General features: G+C 34.0%; 1 protein-coding gene across 3 annotated transcripts in view; it reads right to left on the bottom strand.

Annotated features, from left to right (window-relative positions):
• LOC137640186 (uncharacterized) overlaps nucleotides 1-19,443 on the bottom strand; it is a 150,094-nt gene that overhangs the window by 53,642 nt on the left and 77,009 nt on the right. For all 3 annotated transcript variants that reach the window (XM_068372714.1, XM_068372715.1, XM_068372716.1), the window contains exons 2-4: nucleotides 4,492-4,580; nucleotides 2,658-2,819; nucleotides 1,696-1,827 (exon numbers count right to left, since the gene is read on the bottom strand). In XM_068372714.1, coding sequence (XP_068228815.1) covers nucleotides 1,696-1,827; nucleotides 2,658-2,819; nucleotides 4,492-4,580 — 383 coding nt within the window. The remainder of the gene's footprint in view (nucleotides 1-1,695; nucleotides 1,828-2,657; nucleotides 2,820-4,491; nucleotides 4,581-19,443) is intronic.

Below are 19,443 nucleotides of genomic sequence, written 5' to 3'. Positions count from 1 at the left end.
TGGGCTCTGGCATTTTGGCTACGAAGTCATGCACAAAACTAAAGGAAAACTACTTTCGTGCAATTCGCCTTTTTTATTTGCCGATGCTAAGGCTAGCAAAAAAGACAAGTCTTGAGAGCCAGATCTTTGTCTGATGATCTTCTCAGAGGCTCATACAGGGTACTTGTATGATACTTGAGAACACACGTCATGTCCCATTCCAGGGGCCTGAAGTCCCGTCCCCAGGTGGGCAAGACTGCTCGAGCCTTTTTACGAGCATAGATAATTCAGACAAAGAAGAGAGGTCCATGCCATTCAGTCAAAAGAATGAGCTCAAGACTGAGCGGTAGCCTTTTACAGCTGCAACAGAGAGCCGAAGCAGACGAGGATCTCCATGATCTGTGTTACATATGCCCTAACTGGAGGAGGACCCCTTCTATGACACCCACTGCAAAAATTGGCCCACTTTCCCTGGTAGACAGCATTAGAGAATCATCACAGGTATCTACACATCTCGTGGGCAGTCTCTTGCGAAGAGCCATTTGCTTGGAGATTCTAGATAGTTTCCAGCCATGAAGTGCACGCAATTTCACAGAGTAGTAACACCTATCTCGATGCAACTGACTGAGAATAGTACAATATGCTGTATCTTAAAGATTTGTAACTAAATTTTGTCTTGATTTGTGTTATTTGGCAGTTGTTAATACTTTACATTATTAAATGCCTAACTTATATGCTGATTGTTACGTTTTGACTTGCACTTTTTAACATTAAGCTCTAAAGGGCAACTTGACTAAATTTCTCGTTTTGAAGAGTGTTGTAACAGCACACATCACCAGACATATATCAGTTGTGGTCATGGTTGCAAAGCCAATCAGTCGCATAGATCGTAAGTCGACGAGTATCTATATACAGTAGTCTCCTCAGCATCACCTTAGGATGACAATGGAGAAGACTTAGCTTTCTCTTCTTATCAAAATAATAAGCCTACCACTGAACGAGAAGACACAATCTGCGCACAAAGATGATTGCCAACAATCAAGAGCCCTACAGGCAGCAAAGCTTGAGCAGGGATCCCTTCCTGCATCCACCCTTTCCCCTGCATTTGTGGCTTCACATCTGTACTGAATCCAACAATCAACTAGTCACTTCTATGACAAAAAGAGAAAATTATTTATTTCTTTGTATAGGTCTCAACAGTATATCCATACACATTACAGCTGAAGAGAGAAGAGAAGTCTTTGACAAAAAAGTGGGCAGGGTTACTCTCCTGCACTCATCACCTATTGTTAAGTACCTTGTTAATAAATTCAACGGCCATACCAGCTCTGCTGAAACATTCCCTATTCTAAAAGATGAATTTGTATAAGCAAAGGAACAAAAGGTAAAAACTTATCTATTAAGCATTAAGATCAGAAAAGAACAATTTATTCACTATTCTTTTATAATTTTCATAGGCAACACCTAGAATAAATGAAATCAACTTCTAATTATAATTTCAAAATTGGTATTAACAAGTCATCAAAAATTACCTTCAAACATTGCAATAAAAGCAGGATCTAATAATGCAGACATAACTGAGCATATCGTAATTGTGGAAAGCATACTGGCATCCTATTATATTTTCTAACAAGATAACATATCATAAAAAGAACCACTTTTCTAAATTAACTTAATATTGTAATAAAAATCATAATGACACACCCCGCTACTTACTTTTAAGAGATCAAGTACATCTTCAGCTTCTAGTCTGAAGTCACACAGTGCATGAAGGATTTCTACTTTCCTTCGGAGTGGAAGCCATCTGATATCGCCTTCAGCAAACAAATTTTCTCGACTTGGATCCTCCTAAAAAATAAACATACAAATAAATTAATCATCTAATGTGCTCTGGCTCCAAAATAATCTAATAAGAATGACACTTTCAAGTTTATTCAATTACTAAACAATATCGCAATAACAAAAACAGCAATAAATAAGCTGTATCAAGAGGCTCTTCGATAACTCTCCTATTTTCAATTCCACATTATATTTGTTCATTATCAATTTACCTCAAATGCTCAACTAATAGATTTAAACAAGAAATGAGTTCTGTACATGGTACTCCGTCAAATTTCCACTTGCTACAGGTGTTCAACTGCACCACTGCTGCATGATTTTCTATTCATTCTTAGTGACTTTAATCATACATATCTAGAACTTTTTTGTCTAAGTGCTCCACCCCCCTTCCCAACCATCTCAATCTGTGAAATGCCAGCCCATTTTCAAGCCTCTGGTCATTACATGTTTCTACAACATCATGCATTAAAATAGAAAGTCAATCCATACTCAACTCATGAATCTTGTGTGATAAATCTTCTCGAGTACAGTATTTGAAAATTTTTACTTCGAATGTGTAATTTTCAGAGTGCATGTTTCTTTACTGAATTTAACTGTAAAATCTTGTGCTGTCTTCAGACATGTTTTACCTTATGAAAATTGAAGTGAGAAACAACACTGCAATGATCAGAGGAAAATAGTAACTTCTAGCTTCCATTTACTAAAAATCCCCTAGTTTACACAAATTACATTTTGTATTCAAATAAAGCACAAACATATAAACTTAAAAAGGCAAGCACACTGTAAGACAAATGTCCCCATATACCACTAATAACATTCCAAAGAAAATACCACCTTACCTGACATTTATGTTTGAAAAGTTTTCTCAAGTAACTTTGGTAATTGGTAGCATTGACTGTTTTCCCTGGGAGACAGCCTTGCACCAATCGCACTGCCAATTCAACTAGAAGTGGACTTCCTGTGTCTTCTAAGCCATCAGTCAGCAAAGCTTCTTCCAATTCCTGTTAAGAAATTAACCATATGAAATGAGGGCATTACCAAGGCATAATATGGATACTGTACTGAACAATAAATTTCTGTTTATGTCAAGGGAAACAAAGGTCACTAAAGTCCTTTTAATAAACTATTCTAGAGAGTGAATGTAAGATGTTATTGACTAATAATTCATCAGAGTAATAATAATATATCAAATTTCAAAGCTATTTGCAATACTCTGACAACCAAAACCTTCCTACAATCAATTGTGGCTGAAACAAAACTAGCAACTACTATTACATGGGAAAATTAAATGGTAAAATAAAATTACATCTGGAAAACCTTTACCAATGGTCTTAAACTATATAAATTTTGTTAATCTACTCCATAACAATAAAAATAAATGACAGCTTTATTTAACATTTTGCATTATAGTACAAAACATGACACATTCACAACTCATTAATCTTCAAAGACCTTGATTCAACGCATCATCCTAAAGATGAACTGGTGGACAATAATAGTTGAAAACCCCGAAGCATTATAATTGAAAATCTCTCATTGAAGTCCATAAAACTAGCATCTACTTTTTAGATATTTCATTCTTTTATTTTGACGCTTAATTGTAATAAAATTGGTTATATTTTCATTGAAATGTGAATTTGCTGATGGCTCATAATGATGCTTCAAAACCCACTGTATGCCAATAAGAGCAAGTTGATGGAAAACTGTAATTTCAGAATACTGGTATATTTTGGACTAGAAAAACAAGCAACAGGATTGAAAATTGCATTTAAAAATAACGAAATAACATAAATTACTGTATTTTGAATACCAAAAGGTTTTGAAACGAGCTACATCCGATTCATCCTCCAGTTAAAATAGCATATTCTATAGCCACTTGGCTACAAAAATGAAAATGAAATGCAAAACAGTGTGAGAGCAGAATAATGTCTAGTATTAATGCATTCACTTTAGGCAATATGAGAAATTTATATTTCTAGGAATACTTGTATTCGCCATCTATAAAACTCAATGAGGTGTTAATGACTTGACATGTTGGTCAATAGGATTTTAATCACTGATATCTAAATAATTACAGTCATACATGTACTTCATTTCATAAGGTATAATAACCTATGGAAAAGTTCTTGCAATATTAAACAAATAAGCTTATTACTTTACAGGTCTAAAATATATCTTATTTAACACTTAGTACTTTACAGCTCTAAAATAGATTTCATTTTTCACTTACTACTTTACAGCTCTAAAAAAAAAATATTTTGTTTTTCAATTATTACTTTACAGCTTTAAATCATTTTTTTAATTACTGCTTTCCAGCTCTAAAATAGATTTCAATTTACACTTACTACTTTACAGTTTTAAAATAGCTTTGGTTTTTCACTTACTACTTTACAGCATTAAAGCTCTAAAAATGATTTTTTTCTATTACTACTTTACTGCTCTACAACAAAGACTCAATTTATCACTTACTAAATTACTGTACAGCTTCAAGATTTTATTTAGCACTTAATACTTTCCATATCCAAAATAGGTTTACTTTTAACTCTAAAATAGATTTTATTTATCACTTACTATTTTACAGCTCTAAAATAGATTTCATTCCTAAATTAATAATTTAAAGACTATAATACATAACTCTCCTATTCTGAAATGGCTAAACTGTCCATAATTTACCTCAATATCAAAATCAAGAAGATCGAAGGCGGCTCTGAAGAGTGAACAGAAGTGTGCAATACTCGGCAGTTCCCACCATGACTGGATATCTGGAAAAACAAGAGGAGGAAACTTCTGTAACATCTGCACAAATAAGTAAAAAGGAAACACGTGTAATAAGTAGAAAGGAAACAGGTAATAAACAAAAAGGAAACACGTGTAATAAGTAAAAAGGAAACAGGTAATAAGTATAAAAAGGAAACACGTGTAATAAGTAAAAAGAAAACACGTGTGATAAGTAGAGGAAACACGTGTAATAAGTAAAAAGGAAACACGTGTAATAAGTAAAAAGGAAACATGTAATGAGTAAAAAAGAAACACATGTAATATTCTGTAACATCTGCACAAATAAGTAAAAGGGAAACATTTGTAAAATTCCGTAACATCTGCACAAACAAGTAAAAAAGAAACTTGTCATAATATGTAACATATGCACAACCAAGTAAAAAAGAAACACTTGTAATATTCTGTAACATCTGCGCAAACAAGGAAAAAGGAAACAATAGTAAAATTCCGTAACATCTGCGCAAACAAGGAAAAGGGGAACACTAGTAAATTAATCTGTAACATCTGCACAAACAAATAAAAGGTAAAACTTTAAATATTCCTTAACATCTACACAAACAAAACAAACACTTGTAATATTATGTAATACCTGCACAAACAAGGAAAAAGGAAATACTTGTAAATTAATCTGTAACATCTGCACAAACAAATAATAAGGAAAAACTTGTAATATTTTGTAACATCTGAACAAATAAGTGAAAAGGAAACACATGTAATAATATGCAACATCTGCACAAATAAGTAAAAAGGAAACACTTGTAATATTTATGTTTTATCTGTCTCCTAACATTTATTAAAATAACATTTGAAAATCAATTCAAAAGTCAATTCAAGGGAAATCTATTAATTAAAAATTAAGGTTTCCCAAATATCTTACAAGACTTGCAAAAATTTAAATTATGAATAAATACATATAAAGAGATGCTACTTTTTTAGACAGTTCAGTTTTAATAAACATTTCAAAATACCAGTTGTGCTATCACGTATGCATACGATCGTGCATGTTTACATATTCACGTCAATGTCAAAATTAAAAGTGACATATTTCTTTATATTCTAATCTTGATTCAACCTTGAACTATTTCACTAAAGAAATATCCATATGAAAATGAGTGCAGTGTGCTAGAATGTACACACACATCGACTGCATAATTCTGTGTACATGCTGTGACTGTATACGTTAACACATAAGAACACTTCCTAAACACAAAATTCATTCGCCAATCTTTACAATGACCAATGAAAATAGTTTTCAATTACAGCAATTCTTTGCAAATAATGCTATTAATACACGCTAAAGCTGAAGATAATTACAAATGTTACAAAGGGCAGTGATGAGTCTTCCCTCCATAACATTTGCAGTAAATGACTTTAAACTCTATTTAATAGTTTTCAGAGTAATACAATTAGAAGAAAATTACACAGGTAACAGAACGACGTGATAAATTCTATTATGCCCTGATAATTAAAAACTGTTATTAACTCTGCTTTTAATTGCATCACCTTTCCATAATAATTATATAAATATACCGCAGAATCATATAAAAATATACTTGTATCACAAATGGCATTTCAATTTCAAGCAACAAAACAATGCTTCAAGAAAAACTTGAATAAAGACCAAAGACTGTTTGCGAGATTAAAAGCATCTCACTTGGAAAGAGGGACAACTTTGCTCCCGTATTTAATTTGGAATTGTGCCACTCTGTGATAAATTGATTAAACTTTATCCATAATAATATCGGCTGTCTCCTTACCTTACGACGTAAGTTTAAAATAAATTAGGTTTGTGTACATTCGAAATCATGTATGTCGGTGTTTTCATTTGTGAAAACTGATTGTAACTAAATGTATTTTTATGGTTAATGTAAATTATTACTGAGTTTTACATTTTTACTTAGCTTTACTCATTTATGTAAATTAAAGATAGAGTGGGCTGTCCAGCAAGTCTAACAGCTCCTTTTGACGACCTTTTTGTCAATAAATTGTTTAAATTTGAATTCGTGTATGTATATATATATATATATATATATATATATATATATATATATATATATATATATACAGTAGCTACCTTTATAATTAGGTATTTGGAGAGGGTTTATAATATCGTACTTACAATTACTGTTCAGTTATTATAACAGAATTTGTGGAACATCAACTATCAAGGCCTTTATAAATTACTATAATTCATTATGATCAAACTTGTTATTTTTTCTTATCAATTTCTTTTGTATTAAATCAGAATTCTTTTCGTTGGGGAATCTAACGACATTGGCTTCTGACTAGAGTATCACAGCAAACAAATAAAATGGATTTTTGTATTCTTTTAGGGAGAGATCTGTTAATATACAATTTTAACCAAATTACTTTGCCCTTTACTCTTACCTGGTAATTTTAATGCACAAGTAAGATACCGGTATGTTATTATATCAAGAAATTATTAAATAACTATGGGTTATATATATATATGTATATATATATATATATATATATATAGTTCGTGGCCCCAACCAGCAATGAAGGTGGGCAACATAACTGACTGGGACAACACTCAGCCATACAAAAGGTCTGTGGTCCGTTCCCGCCTTACCACCCACCAGCCAACCCAGCTGTAAATGGGAACCAGAAAAGGGGAGATGGAATGGCAAAATTATCCTTCAAAAATTATTGAGAACCGGATGTTAAAAAATTATATATAATATATAATGTATATATATACTGAATAAATACACATATATATATATACATATATATATATATATATATATATATATATATATTCTTTAAACTTTTAAAATTCTAAAATAAGCATTTAAGACAATGCCATATTTCTATTAATAAGCAAATCAAAATGATTACGCTAGACATTGTAAAAAATAAAATCAGTCTTAATTTTGTCTGTGTCAAAAAACTAATAAGTACACAATTGTATTTCCTCATCTTTCCCTGCACTGCAAAGAAAATTTTTCCAAGTGCCCGTCCGGTATGTACATTATCCGTAGAGTTGTTTACTTCCCAAGATAAATCGAACGCATAAACTAATAAAAAATACAATTAAAAAACAGGACATCTAAACCAATTTCAAATTTTTGACTGGCGATGCATAAAGAATAAAAATAAAATATAAATGAGTTAGAAAAGTCCTACAGATTACAAGAATTCTATCAAATAATAATCACAACTATAAAATGGCAAATTCTCAGTATATCATGTTTCATGTTATATGACACTGTAAAACATTTTAATTTTTAATGAAAAATAAGTCTTATCTATCGATTAATAAATTTTATATAAGCTTTTAAACTGATATCAACATGTTCAATAAATATTCTATCATATTTTATAAATATTCTATCATGTTCAATAAATAATGTACCAAGCGTCGCAATAAACAAAATATTACCAAACAAATATTATAGTTTCAGAAAAATTTGTGAAATAATTTAGCTAGATAAAACTAAAATAAACATTTACGAATAACAATAGTTATTAAAAAAGATTAACAAAATATAAGACATTTAAATTATTAATCTAAATCGATAACATATTGTTAGGAAGTTTGTACACTTTAAAATGGTGTTGCAGTAAATACTAAATTATATATACCGGGATATAAACTGACAATGAATTCTTCAGAGAAAAAAAAATAAGAAATGAAAATACATAAAACTTACCAAGTAACACTGTCGTCAGGAAAAGGGAATTGCAAAACCCTTATGTCTTTTAATGAATTCCAAAGAATGCACATTCCCAAAAGCACAAAACGAGCGCTTGTCTACAAGAATGATTGCAAAAGGCATCACTTATTATTTCCTTTCGTAAAGTATGCAAACAAAAAAAGCAATTTGAAAACACTGTATTTTCTTCTTTTCGTAGTGTACAAACACTAATCACAGCTTAGAAGGCAAACACTGAAACCTGTTGTTCAGAAAACGTAAAAATATAAGATTCACTTAATATCAGTTGCCAATAATAGCTTCAGAAATATAATATCACAAGATGAAAACACAGCAACAAACGAAGAAACGGTTCACATCCAAACCGCGAACGCATCCACCTACCACGCTCGCTTCTCACAGAATGTGGGAAGACTCACTCTTCACTCCCCAGACCAGAGAGGCTAGGTTGAGGAGGGGGGAGGGACCAGTCTCCCTCCCAGAGCCCCTTCCCCTAAGATACCCCCTTCACCCAACACCAATCCACACCCTATTAAATCTCCCCTCCCCTCTCTCACACAATACCCCTTTACTCATGGCATCAGCTTCCCCTGTATTCTGTCTGTAATCTACTAAAGCCATTCCCACAACACCATTATGCCCTTTTATTTGCAAATAAAGGCTTTACAATACATATCTCTCTCTCTCTCTCTCTCTCTCTCTCTCTCTCTCTCTCTCTCTTAGTGGTACAAGTAATAAAACAAACCATGTATCTTAGTTAAATTAATTTCTACAAATAAAAAAACATTTCTGTTCTATTTGCAAGATGGATTATAAGTCAAAATCTGTCAAATTTCTTTTATAGTAATCGTAACACGTTTCAATTGCTGTTTTTAATTTAGTTAAAAACAACTTAATTTGTGCAATAACAGTATAATAAAATAAATTGTTCAAACAGGGCATTTTTATAACACCTTTACCTCAAAGTTAGTATTTTTCTTATTAAATCCCACGTTATTTTTCTATTTTGCTAAAACTATTGACTACATGAGTTGGCAGGTATCCAACTTTGAAATTATTTCAAATTTCTTAATAAAATTGACAGTAAACAATCATGAAAATAAACAAAGTACCACCAAGAACTATCCGTCTTGAAGCAATATTGAAAGCACAAAATATAGTTAGTTGCTCTAAAGGGGCAGAAGTGTAAAAAAAAAAAAAAAAAATCTACAGACATCTTTTGTCTCAACCAGGACCCAAACATTTCTCAACTTCCCCGTACCCCAAGTCTGGTCAGACATGTGTCATTTAGGGCAAAAATACACAGTTGAACCGATAGACTGATTAGACAGACGATCATCTGTCAGTTATGAGCAGTCAGACAGCGAACCGATAGACTGAATAGACAGACTATCATCTTCCAGGTATCCGCCGTCAGACGGCGAATAGACAGATTGAATAGACAGACTATCATCTGCCAGGTATCCGCAGTCAGATGGCGAACCGATAGACTGAATAGACAGACGATCATCTGCCAGGTATCCGCAGTCAGACGGCGAACCGATAGACTGAATAGACAGACTATCATCTGCCAGGTATCCGCCGTCAGACGGCGAATAGACAGATTGAATAGACAGACTATCATCTGACAGGTATCCGCAGTCAGACGGCGAACCGATAGACTGAATAGACAGACTATCATCTGCCAGGTATCCGCCGTCAGACGGCGAATAGACAGATTGAATAGACAGACTATCATCTGACAGGTATCCACAGTCAGACGGCGAATAGACAGATTGAATAGACAGACTATCATCTGCCAGGTATCCGCAGTCAGACGGCGAATAGACAGACTGAATAGACAGACTATCATCTGCCAGGTATCTGCAGTCAGACGGCGAATAGATAGACTGAATAGACAGACGATCTGTCAGCTATCAACAGTCAGAACACGACTCGACAATGGAAGGACATTTAAGCAACAAATGGATGGTGGCAGTTGGAATAAAATCATATAATACGAACACTCAGAAGATTAAGAGATAGAAGAGCGGCAGGCTAATAAAGGATGGAAATGAAAAGCATATGAGGGATGTCAAAACGTGGATGAGCAGGATTAGAGGAGAGGGTTACTTTTGGAAATAGAGAGGATTTATACACTGCTGCAATGGTATAAAAAATAATAATGGTTATTTTGTTGTGGGGTATTTTATGAGTGAAAATATACAAGTATTCAATTTTAGAAGCTGTTTGGAAATAGAGAAGTCTAATCATATGGGTTGAATTGAGATTAAGGAATCAGATGATAATATAGAGGTTTGCTTTGAAACTAAAAAAACTATTCCATGAAAGACAATATCTTACAAGAGCCAAACAATGAAGGGTTGAATCAATAAGAATCACAATAATAAAAAGGGGCCCTTCAAATAAAGGCATCCTTAAAATATACGATGCTTCAAGAAGACAAATAAACCCAAATAATAAGTTGATTTGAAACGAAGTTGCAAATAAAAAGAAAGGATGTTGCTTGAAGTGGAGGCTTAGATTTGAAGGTTGATAGAAGGAGAACAAACCGTAAGGGTGTTGCAATGAAATTAAAATGTAAAAGGGTTCTGATTCAGATAAAAGCCGAATTAAAGGATTACTATTAGATATAAAATGGTTTCATCGAGGTAGGACCGTTGTGATAAAGGGCGATTGCTTTTAAATGGCATAAAAAAGAGACGGCTTTATTAAGAGAGCTAAGTAATATGAGAAATTGCAGCTGAGAAGATAACAGTATGGACGAAGGAACAGAATCGGACGAACAGCCTGTCAGGTGCATTAGAATGTACATTTGTATTAAAGAGATCTTTCATATGATGCTAATTCATTTTAGATACGTGCGGCCGGGGAAAATGGGTTGTTATAAGGTAAAGATGTGAATAATGAGGGATGATTTGAGATGATATGCAGGAGCTGTGATAAGTGAGTTCACTGAAAACTTGTGTGAATCATAACAACTACAACAACAACCACTGAAAACTTGTCTGAATCATAACAACTACAACAACAACCACTGAAAACTTGTGTGAATCATAACAACTACAACAACAACCACTGAAAACTTGTCTGAATCATAACAACTACAACAACAACCACTGAAAACTTGTGTGAATAACAACAACAACAACAACAACCAAACATGATAAAAAAAAAAACAATCATTAGCTCCTTTGCTCTCAAACAATGATAAAACCTCAAGGTAATGAACAAAACTGTAAATCATAAAATCTAATCATAAGAATGTCACAGAAGAGAGATGCGCCATAACATTCCGAACAACAAGTGCGCAATAAAATTGAAACTTTTTTTGTCAGATGACTTTATACGTCAATAAATGATCGATCAAGAGTTTCCCCAGCTGCCGACTGGTTCAACACCTGTAAATCATTAGTTGGTAGATGAACACTCTAGAGAGAAACTAAGCAATATAAACATAAAATACAGGTATGTATTTTGTCGACAGTATCTAGTTTACAAGGAGGATTAATAGGGATTTTTAATCATCATTGAGTTTACGACATAATATATATGCGAAGGATCGTCACGCAGATAAACAATGAACAATAGCTTAAATGGAAATTAAACCGGTTAAAGTCAGCAATTATAATAAAGGTTTTTCAATCAAACTCAAAATTACAATGTATTCAAATCTAAAGATATTAAATCAAATGGCGTTTTATCAATGAATCAGGCCACGTTAATTAGATCTAAATGTAAAAATTGGAGTTAGAAATAACGAAGTAAAACTACGATATAAAAAATAAATATTTTTAGAATTCGAAATTGCGCTGCACCCAAAGATTACAGTATAGTCTTACATGACCCAACGTTGTCATGTGCCCTGAATGTAAAAGAATGCCTTAAGACAAAACTCAGATAAGGTCTCACAACGCAGTTGTAAGCATTCAATGTTGTATTTCTGATCACCAAACTCACAAAGAGATGAAGAAAAGATTCATATGTCAACAGTTTATTCTAATATTCACTAATTTCGTGATTTTCCTAGAATTTATCCTATGCTATGCGTTGCATGAAACGTGCTTGGGTTGATATACAAGTATAAATTGACAGAGAGAGAGAGAGAGAGAGAGAGAGAGAGAGAGAGAGAGAGAGAGAGAGAGAGAGAGAGAGAATCAGTTCAATATGGACATCTTTGCAGAAACTTAGTAAAAATTACATGGCAAAATATTGCCATGATCTCCCAATGACAATACAATCCATTAAAATAAATATATGAATATTCTAACTCTAAAACAAAACCCAAAAAAGTTAATAACCTACGGTGTTCCAAAATAATATTTTACAGCAAATCTCATCACGTGAGAAGAGGTTAGGTGGAAGAGAATGTCTTTGATAGAAGGCACTGGAGAGGGCACATCAGGCAACCGACCCTTTAATGTAGGGATAACGGTGGCAAAGAAGAAAAAAGATTTTGTGACGGCAAGGACTATTAGCAAATCAAGTTTTATTCCGAAGGTTACTTCTGACCATGGCCCAGAAAATTGAATTTTCTAAACCCCAGAAAATTAAATTTTTCATAACCGAAAAAATAAATTTTCCATGGCCCAGAAAATTAAATTTTTCATAACCGAAAAAAATAAATTTTCCATGGCCCAGAAAATTAAATTTTCCATGACCCAGAAAATTAAATTTTCCATGACCCAGAAAATTAAATTTTCCATGACCCAGAAAATTGAATTTTCTCTGATCCAGAATATTAATTTTGTTATCACTACTTTTTTTTATAGATTATTATTATTATTATTATTATTATTATTACTATTAAAGGGGGATATTAACCAAACCTGTAAAAATATATCCTAATACTAACTGATATGCCATTCGCAATCACAGATGCAGCTACCCACAGCCAGAGCCATGCGCAATACTAGGTATGGAGTCAATTCTAATAGTCAGGCCTTCTCAATCATGCGGCTCAATCCTACATAGTAATCTAGAAGTTTTATTCCACCTGTGACCAAGTTGTGGAATGATCTTCCTTAATCGGGTAGTTGAATCGGTAGAACTTCAAAAGTTCAAACTTCTAGCAAATGTTATGATGAACAGGGTGACATTACACACTTTTTATATTTATATATATATATATATATATATATATATATATATATATACATACAGTATATATATATATATATATGTGTGTGTGTATATATATATATGTATATATATATATATATATATATATATATATATATATTTCTATTGTTCATTTCTTCTCATATAGTTTATTTATTTCCTAATTTCCTTTCCTCACTGGGCTATCATTCCCTGTTGAGCCCTTGGGCTTATAACATACTGCTTTTACAAGTAGGGTTGTAGCTTACCAAGTAATAACAACATACAACTCTCCCTCCAAGCTAGATACACTTCCCGAAAGTATGGATGGTTACTGTACTGACACCTGTCCATTCTTTTTTCTTTCTCTATTGTCATTTTACTCCTAAAGTGACTGACGACATCCGGAGTCGTCAACGCCAACTCAACAACAGGTAAGAAGTCACTGGACTGCATCTAAGCTCCGGACTTCATCCGGATCAAATGTAAAATTTTAACACAACCTGGTCCGAGGTCCGTATTCTTTGCCGGTTTTAGCCTTTGAATTAACATCTGGGGTCATGTTTCATCCATTGACTCTAACTACTACTATTATTTTCATTATTATTATTATTATTATTATTATTATTATTATTACAAGTTAACTTGCAACCCTAGTTGAAAAGCAATAATGCTAACCCATAAGGGAAAATAGCCTAGTGTGGAAAAGCGGAGGAGTAAATAATAAACTAAATAATTCGAATTTAAAAAAAAAAAAAAAAACAATAAGTAAAACGGTGCAGAAAAGAAACGAAAAAGTAAAGAATGCATTTCAAAAGAGTCATATTCATAATATTAACTGGAAAAAATATAAATTATAAATAATGACGTTTAATAACTAATAAAAACAGATAAATTGACTTTTTTTTTATCATCCGGCTCATCAAAATTCGAGTTCTGGAGTTTCCCAACCAGGTTTAAAGGCCACTCATGAATAGCAGAGGCAAGGGACAGTGTCATTGCTCTAGCAAGCAGGAAAATGATTTAGAGACAGACCGTATATCATATGATCAGCGCCCAAGCCCCCTATCCACCCAAGCTAAGACCAGGGAGGGCCAGGTAATGGCTGCTGGTGACTCGGCATGTACAACAAAAGGCCCCCCTAAACCTCCATCTTAGTTCACACGGATGGTAAGGTCGCAGATTATTATTATTATCATTATTACTATCCAAGCTACAACCCTAGTTGGAAAAGCAAGATGCTATAAGCCAAGGGGCTCCAACAGGGAAAAATAGCCCAGTGAGGAAAGGAAATAAGGAAATAAATAAATGAAGAGAAAAAATTAACAATAAATCATTCTAAAAAAAGTAACAACGTCAAAGCAGACATGTCATATATAAACTATTAACAACATAAAAAACAAATGTCATAAATAAACTATAAAAAGACTCATGTCCGCCTGGTCAACAAAAAAGCATTTGCTCCAACTTTGAACTTTTGAAGTTCTACTGATTCAACTACCCGATTAGGAAGATCATTCCACAACTTGGTAACAGCTGGAATAAAACTTCTAGAGTACTGCATAGTATTGAGCCTCATGATGGAGAAGGCCTAGCTATTAGAATTAACTGCCTGCCTAGAATTACGAACAGGATGGAATTGTCCCGGAAGATCTGAATGTAAAGGATGGTCAGAGTTATGAAAAATCTTATGCAACATGCATAATGAACTAATTGAACTAAAGGAACTAACGAGTTTGAGTGGGACTCTAATCCACCGTCTGGGGAGCACCAGGCAGAGACGTTACCAATAAGGCCACATCAACCATAAATGGTTACAATTTTAGTATTGATCCTTATGAAATAAAAGCAAACAGAACACCTTATAGAAGAGTATAGTCTGGGAAGATCTGAATACAAATATAAAGGTCTTACACAGCATGCGAAATGAGCTTATTGAACGACGGTGTCAAGAGATTAATATCCAGATCAAGAATAAGAAATTTGTTAGACGTTAAGGTTTTGCCCAACCACTCAAGATGAGAGTCAGGCTGGAGACCAGACAGGATATAAAAAACATGGAGCTGAAGAAGTGACAGACTGGAGATGTTTCTCAAAAGTGTATTTGGAATTTTAAGTTTCCTGCATAATAGTTAAAGAAAATTTGTCAGTTAAAACATCCTCTGGAGTAGGATTCAGCACATAGACCTACAAATAAAACGATTATGCCTAAAAGGAAAAATGGATCTGTAATTTCCCGTTGCGTTATCTGGAAGTCGAGTTTTCAAGAGTTAATAAGAAAACGGCTTATTATACCCTAGATTCACGTTGCTTTTTATTCTATTTAGTTTTAAACAAGCAGTTTTAGGACAAGCTTGATGCCACATTCCTTACTCCAAAAATTTATTGCTTAAATCATTACTAGCACTATTTCCGAAGACGTTCTGCGTCTTCTGATGGCACTGTTTATTTTACATATCACAGTCCACTAACTGGCTGTGAAGCCCGTGTTGTTCAAATGATTGTGAAAATAACAGTTGTGATTAAAACACAAATAAAGCTTATAATTCATCATATAAGTTATATTGTCAATAAAAATCCAAAACAATACGTTTTTACTCATGTAACGCCATCCTTAAAAATAACCATGGCTGCAAAATTTGACTTTTTAATTCTTTCACTTTTAATAGTACCTTGGAAAGACTCCTTAATTTCATGTTAGATCTTTCCACAAAAAGGGGAAGAGGGTGTCCATTTATTAATAACATTTTCTTTATGTGTACGGAAGTCAAGAAATAAAAAACCGGTAGGGTTCACAAAACTGGATACAAATTCTGAGAAACAGTAACTTTTTTATTAAATTAAATTTAGATAGAGATCGACAGAGAATATATTTAATATGGTCAGGGACACTTTTAATGGAATTTATGATTATTTTACTATCCAAGCTACAACCCTAGTTGAAAAAGCAGGATGTTATAACCCCAAGGACTCCAACAAGGAAAAAATATCCCAGCGAGGAAAGGGAATGAGGAAATAAATAAACTCATAAGTAATTAATAATCAATAAAGGCCCAAAATATTTGAAGATCAGTAACAACGTTCAAATAGATCTGTCATATATAAACTATGAAGAGAGACTTATCAACGTATGTATTCTACATTTGTAGAAAAAAAAATCCTCATTCTACATATGGGAATACCAGTTATTATCTTTAACTTCTAATATTATTGGAATCGGAGGTTCCAATTATACATTTGATCCCTCTTCCCAACGTCAATAAATAAATTCACAGCCTACTACAAATGGGCTGCTTCTGTGACGCAATTTCTGCAACGTAGGAAATAAAGGTACCTCCTCCACCCCCACCCCCAAAAAATAATGCAGTCTCATACTGCCTTCAAACACCTTACAGTAAATCACTCAAGACCAGCCTTTGACTGCATGTACCTGCTTCCACATGCTGCCAGTATATTGCATCATCAAAGCAAATAAACAAAAAATAATTACAAGATGAAGTCAAGACACAAACAAACCACTGATTTGCATACTGTATAAGGAATTATGAAGCATCTAAAAATTAAGAAAAAAATGAATAAAAATATACCAGACACGGAGTTGTTTGTGCCACTCAAGACGAGAAGTGGGAATTTGATAGAAACGGATAGATGCAGTTAAGAAAACAAACTAGTTACAGAAAGGAGCGTTTCGATAAACACTACGCCCCTCGACCTCGAAAACCGTAAATTCATTATTATTCGTAATGAAATATATGAAAATATTTGGGTGTGGAGAGTGGACATTTTTATGAATATGCACCATAAAATGAGTTAATGTTTTTAAATTACGTGGAAGCTATATGAATTACTTTCCTCGCAAAAAAAAAATGCATAATACAGTGCCACATTCATCCCTGAATCTGGGATGCACTAGTATGTAGGAAACTTCCACAGCATTTAGTCACTGTACATTCCTACACATAGCTCATCAGCAGCGAGTCGAAACCCCTAACCACACACAGATCCACCTCTGATTCATTCTTTCAACCAAGCTGACATTTTTACCACTTCTACGTATCTGCATAACTCACTCTTACCTACCCTTCTTACCACATATATACTACGGAAACAGTTCATATCAGCAGTTTCGACCCTTCCCTTTTTCCGCAAACATCCACACTTCACTTGAAAAGGAGTTGGTTAAACAATCTGATCATGCATTTCAGCTTTGGATATCAAGAACAGTTCAAGTCTCTTTTCAATCTCTGGCTCATATTATGGTGCTTTTCTTGCTTCTTCTATTGCGCAACTTTCCTTTTTCAATCTTGCTATCACCCGTTATAATTACTGTACTCCCAACAACCTACATGAATAACCCCTTTCACTCTATCTCGTTGCTTTATCTTCTAGGATTCCATTCACCGACATAACCCTAATCTTCTCTCATTTATCCATAACAAACCCATTATTAGCAAAATCTTCCAAACATTTACCAGTTACTGAGATTTTTCTTCGCGATACCCAATCAGCACCGTATTATCTACAAACATCGATTCCCAGCTTGTGCTTATACCACTTCTTTACTCCTGCATCCACTGTACTTAATCTGACCTTTCGGATCACTCCTTCAATAGATAGTAAACAGCAATAGAAACATCTCTATTTTTTTCATCCCAACTTCCACCGCAAACTTGTCCCTCTCTTTTATGTATGTACAGTATGTATACAAACATGTGTGAGGGTATATGCGGGTGTATTGCAAAAATCTAGCAATTACTCTGTCATTCCAACCTCTGAAAAGGGGAAAAGGGGGCTGCCATTACTTCTATCTGACCAAAACCTGAAAAGCACAAGCGTAAAGAATGATAAAAGTTTGACTTCAAGAAAAGACATCTATCAGCCACTATAAAAAAATAAAGATTAGAATCAAAGGTACAAAGAAGGGAGAACATTCTAAACCTTGACGGCGAAGGGAAACAGCGGCCTATACGGTGTTAACCAGGAAAGATTCCCTATCTCTCTTATCAAAAATCTACCGAAATGACGGGATAAAGTACCAATAGAAAAGCTACGGAGAGGCAACCATGTGATCGACAACAAGAGGTGGAGGAAGGATTATTGATTAGTTGAATTGTCTTTGATTCGGCACTGTACAGGGAAAAGGGGGCAAACGCAAGAACAGTATTCCAACAGAATAAAGAAAGGCAAACAGACATCTTTGGTGACTCGGGTGAAGAAAATGAAGAACAAACACTAATATCTTATCAAACCAAGGCAAATTTTAAGAGAGCCTCAAGACAAGAAATAATGACAGAAAACAGCTGATGAATGTTATTATCATACGGAAATGTAACAGAACGGGGGTAGACAGATCTTAGCCTAAGAAGAAACAGTGTCTTTAGACGCAGTGAACCCGATAGAATTACGGAATCCCCCACTCGGAAATATCAGGATACGAAGTTCGTAGGGGAAGAGAGCAGTTGGTTGTGTCAGGGAAGACTAGAGGGTAATTAGAGGGATGAAGACATAAGACGCGCATTCATATCTGTCAGATATTTAAAAGTATAATCTCCTAATTGTTGCAAAAGAAAAAATCCTACCAAGAGTAAACAGTTGCACCAAGTCTCGGGAAAAAATGTGATTGCATAAAAACCCCTTTACAACAACACAAAACAGTAACATGTTTTAGAAATAACAATAATCTTACTATAACACACATACATCCAACAGAATTCACCCCTCTAAACCTCACAGACCTGAATAAATGAAAACGCCACACAAACGTTAGCAAACTGAGACGAATTACCATAAAGATTTCTTTAATATATTCTATAATGATCTAAGAATACCGTGAGTGGTATATATTCATTATGAAAGCGTCATATATTGTTTCATCAACGTGAAATTCTTTCCCAAGTCGACCACATTCCACCTGGCGAGGAAGGTCCCGAGGCCCTGCAAGTTACCACCATCCAATCAATAAAAGCTTCCACGGGCACTCCCTCCCCCCATCCTCTCTCTCTCTCTCTCTCTCTCTCTCTCTCTCTCTCTCTCTCTCTCTCTCTCTCTCTCGTCCTCCTGCCCCCGC

Source organism: Palaemon carinicauda, chromosome 4 (assembly GCF_036898095.1).
Source record: "Palaemon carinicauda isolate YSFRI2023 chromosome 4, ASM3689809v2, whole genome shotgun sequence".
Lineage (NCBI taxonomy): Eukaryota > Metazoa > Arthropoda > Malacostraca > Decapoda > Palaemonidae > Palaemon > Palaemon carinicauda.
Note: the sequence above shows the minus strand (reverse complement) of the source record. Positions and strands in the feature narration are given on the sequence as shown.